Source organism: Rattus norvegicus, chromosome 14, assembly GCF_036323735.1.
Source record: "Rattus norvegicus strain BN/NHsdMcwi chromosome 14, GRCr8, whole genome shotgun sequence".
NCBI lineage: Eukaryota > Metazoa > Chordata > Mammalia > Rodentia > Muridae > Rattus > Rattus norvegicus.
Window position 1 is genome coordinate 76,282,414 of NC_086032.1, and position 13,272 is coordinate 76,295,685.

At 40.9% G+C, this 13,272-nt stretch overlaps 1 protein-coding gene and 1 long non-coding RNA gene across 7 annotated transcripts in view; one reads left to right on the plus strand and one right to left on the minus strand.

Moving 5' to 3' along the window:
- The window catches only part of Clnk (cytokine-dependent hematopoietic cell linker), a 178,919-nt gene that overhangs the window by 145,968 nt on the left and 19,679 nt on the right, over positions 1–13,272 (plus strand). For both annotated transcript variants that reach the window (XM_017599489.3, XM_006251108.5), the window contains exon 16: positions 11,397–11,524. In XM_017599489.3, coding sequence (XP_017454978.1) covers positions 11,397–11,524 — 128 coding nt within the window. The remainder of the gene's footprint in view (positions 1–11,396; positions 11,525–13,272) is intronic.
- Positions 1–13,272, minus strand: part of LOC120096632 (uncharacterized) — a 58,841-nt gene that overhangs the window by 4,999 nt on the left and 40,570 nt on the right. For 3 of the 5 annotated variants that reach the window (XR_010057564.1, XR_010057566.1, XR_010057563.1), the window contains 2 exons: positions 2,637–2,838; positions 108–219 (listed from right to left, as the gene is read on the minus strand). This is a non-coding gene — a long non-coding RNA (uncharacterized LOC120096632). Of the gene's footprint in view, positions 1–107; positions 220–1,473; positions 1,593–2,636; positions 2,839–13,272 lie in introns of all 5 variants that reach the window. The other 2 variants (XR_010057567.1, XR_010057565.1) reach the window with 2 other exon arrangements.

Below are 13,272 nucleotides of genomic sequence, written 5' to 3' on the forward strand. Positions count from 1 at the left end.
TAAAAGAGAAATATCTGTGTCTTCAGCTGTGTGTGTCTTTAGCCGCCTCGGATGTATTTGGCAAAGTAGATGTAGCGGTTAAACTGAGTAAACTGATGCGAACATACCACACCTGGTCTTTGCCAGAAGTGAGATGGATTCACCATGAGTCACCAACATTTTGTGGGTACCCTGTGCTCGCTCCGTCTTCGCCCACACTTACGGATGATTTTCTTCAGCCTATTGGGAGTAACATAGCTTTATCTCAAGAAAAGAAATCTGTGAAATGATATTTTTAAAATGACCTTAATATCTTAAACAATCCCTCTTACTGATCATGGTGTAAAACTCAGAAGGCTAACGTATCTGTACAAGAAGCTGAGTAGAAACACAGCCCTGTGTCTGCCCATGACGTTTGTCTCAGCTACTTCTGCTGTGTGCATTTCCCCTCTTGATTACTCTGTGTGCCAGGGAGATGCTGTGTCTTTGTCTCTCTGTTGAGCCAGAAAAGAGCATTTGGGGCTAAGAGCAGCAGACTACGGGGTGCAGTGGAAAGGGGAGAGCTCCATTGCTCTGATCCCAAATCTGCTTCTCTCTCTTCAGTAGGGCCACTAAAGTCCAGCTAATCCTTTGTGCTTTACTCTCCTGCTAATAGAACGTAAACAAAACCTCATATATTAGTATCAGTACAATATACACCAGGCACACTCAGCTAGCTGCCTTCTTGACACACCCGTTTTAATGTCCTCCCTTCTTTTCTTTCTTCCCTGTTTTCTCTTCCCCAAATGACATCAGTGAGCTTCAGAACTACGTGCTTGCTCCCATCATGCCTCATTTCAGTTTGCCCTACACTAAAACAGCTAAGGCACAGGTGATGGCACTTTCCCCCCAAAAGGGATTTTTCTCCCCCTTCTCCTTCTCTTCCTCCTCCTCCTGCTTCTTCTTCAAGGCTGGGTCTCATGTAATTCAGGGTGGTCTTAAACTCACTGTGTAGCCTAAACTGGCCTTGAACTCCTGATCCTCCTGTCTCTACTTCCCAAGAATTGAGATTGCAGTTAGGCTACACATCTGGTTTGAGTGGTCAAAGAAAGCTGTGATTAACTCAGGGCCTCCTCCTTCCACCCCTGGAACTCCACTGACAGCAACAGGAGTGCTGAAGGTCAGATTTAAGCATTGGAAGATGAGAAGGTTTGGGGTGTCCATGTGGAGAGTACTGAGATGAACAGGGTCAGAAAGGGCTTGACCCGTGAGTTTTGAAGGTGCTTCGGAGTTAGAGAGAATCATACTTTAGAGCAGATTGGAGATCCTTAATCTTAGAGATCAAAGCATGTGAGGATACAAAGCAAAGCGAGCAAAATCTAGAACCACAGTGTTATAGGAAAGGCCCTCCCCACCAGGAGTCCAGTCCGCTGTCCAGAACAGCATTTGTGTGCACAGACATAGAAGCAGGCAAAACATCAATCCACATAAATGAAATAATATTAAAAGAAACACCTCAGAAAGAATTCATTTGACTTCCTCCCTGCTGCTAGAATTCATAGTGCCAGACAGTGCTATGCAGGCTGCTGTGGGAGAAAAGACATCACAAGGGAGGTGAGGCTTCTTAAGAAAACCTGGAGAGGACAAGGGAAATGATTTGTCTCCATTATTTTCTCTTTCCACCAACAAACACCCACTAAACACATGGTCAGCACTCAGAATGTGGCCACTCCCGAAAGATAGCCAGTAGAGAGACCCTGTCCTTCCACTGACCCTCCAACGCTTCTCCACCAGCTTACTAAGCAAATATCCGTTCTGCTGAGCGCAAGTTCATCTCTGAGTCTTCAGACTTTGCAGTGACAGTGGCAGAAGACAATGTGGCATTTACACTCACAGTTTAGTGGGTTCAGCACCCCCACTGGGACTCACGTAGCTGCCTTAAAGGTAGGCAATCATATACGAGAGTATATGATTACAAATGGAAAAAAATCTTGGATATGTTTTAGTTTATTTCTGGGTAGCTCCCTTACAGATAAATGCAATCGGCCCAATCTATTATAAATTAACTCAAGCTAAACTATAAAGAATCCAAGTAAGCAGATTATATGTTTTATATGTATATACCAGAAGGGGATTTTTATAATGCCAAGATACTAACAAAATCGATGTTTAGATTTGGAAAATTGGATGAAATTTTTTGTCTGCTTTTAGTTTAGTTTAATTTTCTTTTGTTTTGAAAACATGCGTGTAGCTTTTATCCCCATAAAGTTAACTTTTGTGTATAAATGTAAGTTATGAGTACTGACACAATGCCTGATTTCTTTAAATGCTGTACTGTAAGTGGCCCCAGACAGATGTGCAATTCTCTCTGTAGTAATATTTACAGCTCTCATAAATTAGCACCCTCGAGCTGATAGCAAGGGTCAGAGTTCATGCCAAAACATGGAGCTGCGTGAGAATTTTAATTTGCAATTTAAATTTAATTTTTAAAAAATTTTAATTAAAATTGGGATTTAATTTAAAATTAGAAGTTGTTGGCAGCAGTCCAGCCTCACTGCAAGCCTGCTTTAATCAGGCTGGCTCTTGGGGTGTCCACCACCCACATTCTTCTCTTAATCTTTTACCAATCTCTTCATTAGTGCCACCATCCCTTTTCCAGGCTTTGTGGGATGACCAACCTCAAATGCAACGTCTCCTGTAGGAAGGACTCTGCTCTCATTCCGAGGGGTAGAATCGATGACTCCTTCTTGCACTGGGATCCAGAGAGCATGCGTGCCTAGAATCGTTCACTCATGCACTCATCGTCCGACACAGATCCAAACCAGTGGCATTCAGGGGGGAACTGCGAGGCGATTTTGACATTGTTCCATTTAACTAGTTCTGTGAACAGACCATAAATGCATAATTATTGCCAACTGCACTTTTTAAAAATAGGACTTCTTAAATATTTAAGCAAGGCATACGGGGTTGAGCGATAATGAATCAGTTGCCATAATATCATGAAAAATTCATAATCGCTGAGTTCTGCCGGGCGCAAAGCACAAACTGAGTAATAGGAAATGCTGATAACGCTGATTTCTCCTCTCAACTTTGTGCTTACTGTTCTGAGCCACAGTGGAAAGACAGCCACTGCTATTTAAATAACACATCCCTACCCTGTGTTCTGCTCCAGCATAACTTACATGAAAGTTTTTAAGCCAATGTTGTTCTCTCTAATAAAGGTCTGTAGGCTTTCTCTTGGGAATGTACGATGCCTGGCCCCCGCTTTTCATGTGTGATTTCTCTTATATTCTGGATATGTGATCCGCACACCCCTAGGACTTTTTTTTGATAGAAGATTTTTTAATTATTTATTCATTTACATCCCAAGTATTTTCCCCTCCAGGTCCCTCCCTCACTCCTCTGAGAGGTCCCCCTCCCCACCCCCACCAATAACCAGTCTCTGCCAGATTAGGCTCATTCTCTTCCACTGAGGCCAATACAAGGCAGCTGTGGGGACCGACCTGCACACCTGCTACATATGTGCCGGGCACCTCGTTCCAAGCCATGTATATTCTTTGCTTGGTAGCTCAGTGTCTGAGAGCTTCCAGGGACCAGGCTGTTTGACTCTGTTGGTCTTCCTGTGAGGTCCCCATCCCCTTCCAGGTCTTCAATCCTTCCTTCAATACTTCCATAAGTGTCCCTGACCTCTGCCCAATGTTTGGTTGTGGGTATCTGTGGGATGATGTCACAGGTGAGTCAGGTAAAGATAGAAGGAGGCCTGGCAGGACAATATGGCGGGTGACTTTAAGTTTCCATGCTGTACCTTCACAGGTTGTTACAAATGTTTTTAAGGGATGGATGTGTACAGGGCTTTGTATGTTTAGGTGGGCAATTATATCTTACAATTGGATCAAAGGTTATTGTGTGTTCTTTCATGTGTAGATTTAAGTGTGAGTGAGTGTGGAGCGGCTGGTCTGGGCCACCGAGGAGTTGGGATGTGTGTTTCTGGCATGGAAACCTGCCTTGGGAGCTAGATCGGTAGAGAGATTGCTGCCAGGCTCAGAGAGAGGCCTTCGGCAGTGGAATACAGGATGGAGCAAAGCTGGTGAGAGACTTTGCTGACTGAGAATTAAGATATCCAGCAGATATCTTGGGGCACCGCGATGCTGGACCCAGTGGAGATAAAAGACAGCCATACTTTTTTTATTTTTTATATTTTTACAACAACAGATATCTGCATCTGTTTCAATCTGCTGCTGGGTAGAGCCTCTCAGAGGACAGTTATGATGGGCTCCTGTCTGCAAGTATAGCAGGGTATCATTAATAATGTCAGCAATTGGTGCTTGCCCATGCAATGGGTTTTGAGTTGAGCCAGTTATTGGTTGGCCTTTCCTTCAGTCTCTGTTCCATCCCTGCACTTCCTTTAGACAGGACAAATTTTGGGTCAAAAGTTTTATGGGTCAGTTGGTATCCTTATCTCTCCACTGAGGGTCCTGCCTGGCTTCAGGAGGTAGTCTCTTCACCTAACAGTGTCCCAACTGTTAGGGATCTCAGCTAAAGTCACATGCATTGACTCCTGGGAGCCTCCCACTATCCCAGGTCTCTGGGGCTTTCCAGAGATGCTCCCCTCTTCACCCAACCCCTGCAGCTGCAGATTTCCATTTATTCTCATGCTCTTCTGGGCCTGTCTCCCCCCACACCTGACCCTGCCTCTCCATTGTGCTCTCCCTCCCCTCTCCCACCCAGTCCCTTCTCTCCCTCCGCCTCCTGTGACTGTTTTGTTTCCCCTTCTAAGTGTGATTCAAGCATCCTTGCTTGTGCATTCCTTCTTGTTTAACTTCTTTGGGTTTGTGGGCTATCATGGGCATTCTATACTTTATGGCTAATATCTACTTATCAATGAGTACATACCATACATGTCCTTTTGGGTCTGAGTTACCTCACTCAGGATGATATTTTCTAGTTCCATCCATTTGCCTGCAAAATTCATGATGACCTTATTTTAAAAGCTGAATAATATTCCATTGTGTAAAAAAAAATCTTTTCTATATCCACTCTTCAGATGATTGTTCTTGATTGTTCCTACTTTCTGGCTTTTATGAATAAGGCTATTATGAACTTTGTGGAGCACACGTCCTTTTGGTGTGGTGGAGCATCTTTTGGGTATATGCCCAAGAGCAGTATAGCTGGGTATTCAGGTAGAACTATTTCCAATTTTATGAGAAATTGACAGATTGATTTTCAAAGTGGTTGTACAAGTTGGCAATCCCATGAGCAATGGAGGAGTGTTCCCCTTTCTCCACATCCTTGCCAGCGTGTGCTGTCCCTCGAGTGTTTGATCTTAGCCATTCTGATTAGTATAAGGTGGAATCTCAGGGTCGTTTTGATTTGCATTTCCCTGATGGCTAAGGTTGTTGGGCATTTCTTTAAGTGCTTCTCGGACATTTAGGATTCCTCTGTTGAGAATTCTATTTTGGTTTTGTATTAGTCAAGGTTCTCAGAACTTAGGTCACAGAACTTAGGGAATGTCTTTATATATTAAGGGAAATTATTGGAATGACTTAACAGTGTGCAGTCCAATCAACACAACAAGGGGAAGCTGTGAATGGAAGTCCAAGAATCTAGTAGTTGCTCAGTCCTATAGGCCAGCTGTTTCACCTGGTTTTCTGTGTAAGCTAGAATCCTGAAGAAGTAGGTTTTAACAGGCATGCTGGCAAGTAAATGCAAGCAGGCAAAGAAGAGCGAGTCTTCCTTTTTCCAATGTCCTTATGTGGGCCTCCAGCAGAAGGTGTGGTCCAGATTAAAGGTGGGTACCACCAGGCCTGGATCTGGAACTTGCTTTGTCCCAGACTGGCCTTGAATTCAGACATCTGTCCACTTCAGTCTCCTAGGGTTAAATGTGTGTACTACTTTGCCAGGCCACTATGCCTCAAGATTTCCATGTCAAGATCCAGGTCAGAAGACTGTGTCTTCTAGCCTCAAGATCTGGATCACAGGTGTGCCCTCCTTCCTGGATTGTAGTTCATTCCAGATGTAGTCAAGTTGATATCCAGGAATAGCCATCACAGCTCTGCACCCCATTTTTGAAATTGGGTTATTTGGTTTGTTGGAGTTTATCTTCTTGAGTTCTTTATGTATTTTGAATATTAGCCCTCTATAGGATATAGGGTTAGTTAAGGTCTTTTGCTGATCTGTAGGCTGCTGTTTTATCATGTTGACAGTATCTCTTGCCTTACAGAAGCTTTTCAGTTTCATGAGGTCCTATTTATCAACCTTATGGCCTGAGTCATTGGTGTTCTGTTCAGGAAATTGTCTCCTGAGCCAATGTGTTCAAGGCTATTTCCCATTTTCTCTTAGATTTAGTGTATCTGGTTTTGTGTTGATATCTTTAATCCATTTGGACTTGAGTTTTGTGCAGGGTGATAAATATGGATCTATTTGCATTCTTCTACATGCAGACATCCAGTTAAATCAGCACCATTTGTTGAAGATACTTCCTTTACTGCAATGTATGGGTTTGGCTTCTTTGTCAAAAATCAAGTGTCCATAGGGGTGTGGTTTTATTTCTGGGTCTTTGATTCGATACCATTGATCAATCTGTCTGTTTCTGTACCAATACCATGCACTATTTATCTGTAGTTTATCACTATTGCTCTGTAGTACAGCATGACATCCGGGATGGTGATTCCTCCAGAGGTTCTTTTATTGTTCAGGATTGTTTTCATATTGTCTATGTGGGTTTTTTGTTGTTCCATATGAAGTTGAAAAATTCTATTTCAAGGTGTGAAAAATTGTTGTTGAAATTTTGATGGGAATTCCATTGACTCTGTTGATTGTAAGATGGCTATTTTTTCACTATGTTAATCCTACAGATCCATGATCATAGGAGACCTTTCCATCTCTGTGACTTCAAGTTCTTGTCATACAAATCTTTTAATTGCTTGATTCGAGTTATACCATGGTATTTTATATCATTTGTGGCTATTGTGAGGAGTGTTGTTTCCAAATTCCTTTTTCTGCCTAATTATCATTTGTGTAAAGGAGGGCTACTGATTTCTTTGAGTTAATTTTTATACCCAACCACTTTACTGAACTTGTTTATCAGCTGTAGTTCTCTGGTGGAATTTTGAAAACTGCTTATGTATAGTATCATATCATCTGCAAATGATGATACTTGATTCCTTTCTGATTTATATCCTCTTAATGTCCATTTGTTCTCTTATTACTCCAGCTAGAACTTCAAGTACTTTATTGACTAGAGAGAGAGAAGGGGGCTTTGTCTTGTCCCTAGCTTTAATGGGTTTACTTCAAGTTTCTCTCCATTTAATTTGATGTTGGCTATTGGCTTACTGTATATAATTTTTATTGTGTTTAGGTACGTGCCTTGAATCCCTGATCTCTCCAAGACTTTTAACATGAAGGTGTGTTAGATTTTGTCAAAGGTTTTTTTCAGCATCTAATTAGATGATCATGTGATTTTTTTTTCCTTTCAGTTTGTTTATATGGTGGATTACATTGATGGATTTTTGCATATCGAACCGTCCCTACATGCCTGGGATGTACTTGATCATAGTGGATGATGTCTTTGATGTGTTCTTGGATTCAGTTTGTGAGAATTTTGATGATTTTTGTGCTGATGTTTATATGTGAAATTAGTCTGAAGCTCTCTTTCTTTGTTAGGTCTTTGCATAGTGTAGGTATCAGGTTAACTATAGCCTCATAGAATGAATTAGGCAGTAGGTAGTGTTCCTTCTGTTTCTGCTTTGCAGAGTAGTTTTAGAAGTATTGATACTTTGAAAGTTTAGTAGAGTTCTTCACTAAAACCATCTGGTCCTGGGCTTTTTTTTCGTTGGGAGACTTTTAATGACTGCTTCTATATCCTTAGGGGTTATGGGACTGTTTAGATGGTTTACCTGATCTTGATTTTACTTTGGTATGTGGTATCTAGAAAATTCATCCATTTCATTAGATTTTTCCAGTTTTGTGGAGTATAAGCTTTTGAAGCAAGACCTAATGATTCTTTGAATTTCCTCAATTTCTGTTGTTATGTCTCCCTTTTCATTTCTGATTTTGTTAATTTGGATACTGTCTCTGTGCCTTTTAGTTAGTTTAATGAAGGGTTTGTCAATCTTGTTGGCTTTCTCAAAAAATCAGCTCCTGATTTTGTTGATTCTTTGTTTGTTCTCTTTGTTTCAAATTGATTAATTTCGGCCCTGTGTTTGACTATTTCCTGTCATTTAGTCCTCTTGGGTGTGTTTGCTTCCTTTAGTTATAGAGCTTTCAGGTGTACGTTGTTAGTGTGAGATTTTTCCAATTTCTTTATAAAGGCATATGTGCTATGGATTTTCCTCTTAGCACTGCTTTCATTGTGTCCCATAAGTTTGGGTATGTTGTACTTTCATTTTTGTTGAATTATAGAAAGTCTTTAATTTCTTTATTTCTGTTGTAGAAATTTTTAATTCCTATCAAGAGTTTCTACCCTGTCTTCAATCATTCAATTCTCAGATAAATACATGCAACTTTTATTATTTACGATAAGCTTTAAACAGCACAAGAACTGGGCAGATATCTACCATTTATGCCATTTGAATCTACTTTTCTGGTGATACCCCTGAGTTATTTCTTACTGTTTCATTTGGGCTGGTCTAAATTCCAATTGGCCAGCCCACAGGGCCATGTTTTGACTCCTAACCTGTGTCATTTGTCTCTTCCTCCTCACTTCTTCTCCTCTTCATGGTTCTTTTCTGATCCTAAGCCCAGGAACCTCAAACCCCACCTGTTTCTTTTGCCCAGCTATTGGCTGTTAGCATCTACATTTACCAAAAAGAAATAACTTGGGATAAAGTTACATAGCATCACTAAGGTCTACATGCAGACTGTCTGGGGCAATCAGATATTGGGGGCCTGCACCTGGCATTACAATACATAGCAAAAGAGCAAACTTCAACATAGTTCTTCCTTGACCAATGAGTATGTGGGGTTTCTGTTTCTGTTGTTCAATCTTAATCCATGAAGATCTGACAGAAGGCAAGGGGTTATTTCAATCTTCTTGTATATTTTGAGGCTTGCTTTGTGCCCAACTATATGGTCAGTTTTGGAGTAGGTCCCATGAGGTACTGAGAAGAAGATATATTCTTTTATTTTGGGGTAAAAGATTCTGTGGATGTCGGTTAAATCCATTTGGTTCATAAAAATCTGCGCTTTTCACTGTTTACCTGTTTAGTTTATGTTTCAGTAACCTGTCCATTCATGAGAGTGAGATGTAAAACTCCTCCACTATTATTATGTGAGTTCTATGTGTGATTTGGGTTTTAATAAAGTTTTTTTTTAATTAATGTGGGTACCCTTACATTTGGGCATAGAAGTTCAGAATTGAGACATCATCTTGGTAGATTTTTTCCTTTGATGAGTATGAAGTGTCTTTCCACATTTCTCTTGATAGATTTGTGGTTGAAAGTCTATTTTATTTGTTTTTAGAATAGCTACTCCAGCTTGTTTTGCTTAGAAAACCTTTTTACAATCCTTTACTCTGAAGTAATGTCTGTATTTGTTGCTGTGGTATGTTTCTTATATACAGTGGAATGATGGATCCTGTTTACATATGCAGTCTGTTAGCCTGTATCTTCTTATTGGTAAATTGAGTCCATTGATGTTGAGAGACATCAATGACTAATGATTGTTAGTTCCTGTTTTTTTAATGTTGAAGGTATTAATGTATGTGTCTGGGTTTCTCTTCTTTTCATTTTGCTGTGACATGATTAATTTTTTGTGGTTTTTGGGGTTTTTTTGTTTTTTGGGGGTTTTTTTTGGATGTAGTTAGCCTCTTTGTGTTTGAGTTTTCCTTCTAGTATCCTCGTAGGGCTAGATTAGCAGAAAGACATTGTTTTGTCTTGGAATATCTTGGTTTCTCCATCTATGGTGATTGAGAATTTTGTTGAATACAGGTAGTCTGAGCTGGCATCTACGGCCTCTTAGAATCTACAACACCTCTGTGCAGGATCTTCTGCCAGGTAATTCTGATACGTCTGCCTTTATATGTTACTTGGCCCTTTTTTTCTTGCAGCTTTTAATATTCTTTCTTTGTTCTGTATATTTAGTGCTCTGATTATTATGTGGTGAGAGGATATTCTTTTCTAGTCAAATCTCTTTGGTGTTCTATAAGCTTCTATATTTATAGTCATCTCTTTCTTTAGGTTAGAGAAGTTTTTCCTTTGTTGAAGATGTTTTTGACCCTCTTCTATTCCTATTATTCTTTGGTTTGGTATTTGCATAGTGTCCCACATTTTCTTATGTTTTGAGTTAGGAACTTTTTTACATTTGGCATTTTCTTTGATCGATGTTTCCATTTCTTCTATGGTATTGTCTACACCTGAGATTCTCTCTTCCATCTCTTGTATTCTGTTGATGCTGCTGCCATCTGTAGTTCCTGTTCCCTTTCCATCTCCAGGTTTTTCAACTCTCCACAAATGGGTTCATCTCTTCCACAAATGGGTTGCCTCCATTTGTGTTTTCTTTATTGTTTTTGTTTCCATTTTTAGTTCTTGCACTGTTTTATTCATTTCCTTTGCCTTATATTTTCCTCTGTTTCTTAAGAGATTTGTTTTATCTTTAAGGGCTTCAACCTGTTTGATTGTCTTTTTCTATATTTCTTTAAGGGAATTTTTTAATATCCTCTTCAAAGGCCTCTATAATCTTCATGAAATGGGATTTAAGGTTAGAGTCCTACTCTTTAGGTATGTTAGGACATCCAGGACTTGCTGTAGTAGGGTGGTGGGTGCTGGGTTCTGATGGTGCCATATTGCACTGGCTTCTATTGATATGTTCCTACACTTGTCTTTCACCATCTGGTGTTGGCTGGCCTACATGTCCCAGGTTACAGCAGGCTCCCAGGAGGCAAGTGGAGCTGTGTGTTTCGGGTTTGAGCTGGCATCCTGGTAGGCAGGCAGAACTGTGGGGTGCAGTGTTGATGTGTGACTGCTGCACGTGTAAGGGTGGACCAGAAGAGAAATGGCACTCTGATAACACCCCCAGTATTTTAAGCCACCCCACCCATCAATTTGCTGGCCCGTAAGCCTCTGGAGACTCTCCTGTCTCTGCCTACCAGTCCCTGGTAAAAATGCTGGGATTAAAGTTGCCTGCTAGCATCTGGCTTTTATGTGAGTTCTGAGGATTTGAATTCTGTTCATCACATCTGTAAGACAATCACTTTTACCCACTGAGCTATCTCCCCAGCTACACAATTACAGTTTTCAAATATTACTTCAGTTTCCCTGTGGGAAGGGAGAATGTGAAAGTGGACGAGTAATCCTGGGAGCACTGCAGTCCCTGTTTGGAAGGGTGTTGTCTAGCCCATAAAGATGGCCACAGACAGGCAGAAGTGATGAACCCAGCTACATGTTGGAGGGAGATAGGCTGAGACAGCAAAGCAACTGCATTTAAGTGTGATCTCTTTCCAGACCATACAGGTATCATGCAACACTGTCCTCCTCAGAGATGCCAAGCTGCAGCCAGCCACAGCCCTCCTGTGCTGTCCTATGAAAACACAAACTCAGAGAAACCTGTCCCCACAAAGTTTGATGAAAAGGTGAGACAGTAGCTTCTCTATAAGCCCTTCCAGCAGTTTTGGCACCAAGTGAGAGCTCACTAAGAATGCCCAAAGCAGATCATTGTGGTGTCCATTAATTGTTTTCCCATACTGTCTTAGAGTTTATGGCTGCGATAAGATACTATGATCATGGAAACTCTTATAAAGGAATACATTTAACTGAGGCTGGCTTACAGTTTCAGAGGTTTAGTACATTATCATCATGGCAGGAAAAATGGAGCGCAAAGGCAGCTATGGTGCTGGAGAAGGAGATGTGAGCTCTACGTCTTGATCTGAAAACAGCAGATGGAGACTATGCCACACTGAGCATAGCTTGAGCATTGGAGACCTCAAAACTCAACCCCACAGTGACACTTCCTTCAACAAAGCCATACACTCCCTATGGGCCAAGCATTCAGACACATGAGTCTACAGGGGCCATACCTAGTCAATTAACCACACATATGATGACAAATCATTGGGTTTTAATGTTTCTAAAAGGTTTTGTTGTCTCACACTTCATTACTCTTTCACCAGATTTTCAACTTGCATGTTTTCCAGATTCTCAGAATGTTCTATTCATTAATTGTGGGGGGAAAGGGATGTGAGAAAGTTAGACTTACATTCGTTAAGTTTCATGCATGATTAGATGGAATTTGAATATCTGAGTTCATTTTCCAACAAAAGATTAACATATCACATTTCAGTTGAGCATGGCAGCCATGTCCTGACCACTGATTATATGTGTCAGTCAGTGTGAGGAATCAAGATCCCTGACACAGAAGAGAGCTAGAAATAGCTAATAAGTGGCTTTATTTATCCATCACATGTTTTAGGATCTCTCCTTCAAATCCACTCCAGTCACACAATCACTTCGCAGTCCATCATGCATGTGGTTTCCACTAAGAAGAGTGAGTTTTCTTTGTGTCTCATCTGCCCCCTTCCTCCAGCAGCTGTAGCATTACTTACTAAAGACAGCACCAAAAAGATGGTGCCGCCCTCACTCCATATCCTTGGCTTATGAGTATCCTGCTCCAGAGCTTCTCAAGGTTTGTAAGAGAAGCATCTGGGATCTCTGATCAATTCCTTGTAATCCCTATTGTATCTCAAATATCTTTGCTTGGCCTTTTCATTAATCTCTACCTAATTCTCTAATGGCCTCTCATTCTTTCTATAAACTCTGAAATCATCTTTCATTTCCCTGTCACATGATCCTGAATGTTGTTAGCTCTGCTGTGCTCATGGGCCTTAGGATTCTTGACTCAGTGTCTACATAAGACCAAACTCTCAGAGCCTGACTTTCCTGAGAGAAGCTTAGACTAGATCAGGGTGTTCCCATTTCCAACAGCTCAACAAATCTCATAACTTATGGCAGATCTGAATACTCTCAATAATGAGGTCCACGTAATGTTATGTAAACTGACTGCTTTCACTTTTGCATTGGTATGCTAATAATTTTTACAGCAGCATTCCAGACCACAGACACACACAAAAATGTAGAAATCAATCACCATATTCTGCAACTGAGTATATCCCCAAGAGAACTGAAAGGGGAGCCCAACAGGACTTGAATTCTTGTTTTTATAACATTATTTACGATAGTCAACAGGTAGGAAGAACACAGGTATCCATTCACAGGCAGAGAGAGAGAGAGGGAGAGAGAGAGAGAGATAGAGAGGGAGAGAGAGAGAGAGAGAGAGAGAGAGAGAGAGAGAGAGAGAGAAGAGAAAGAGAGAGAAACAAAACAT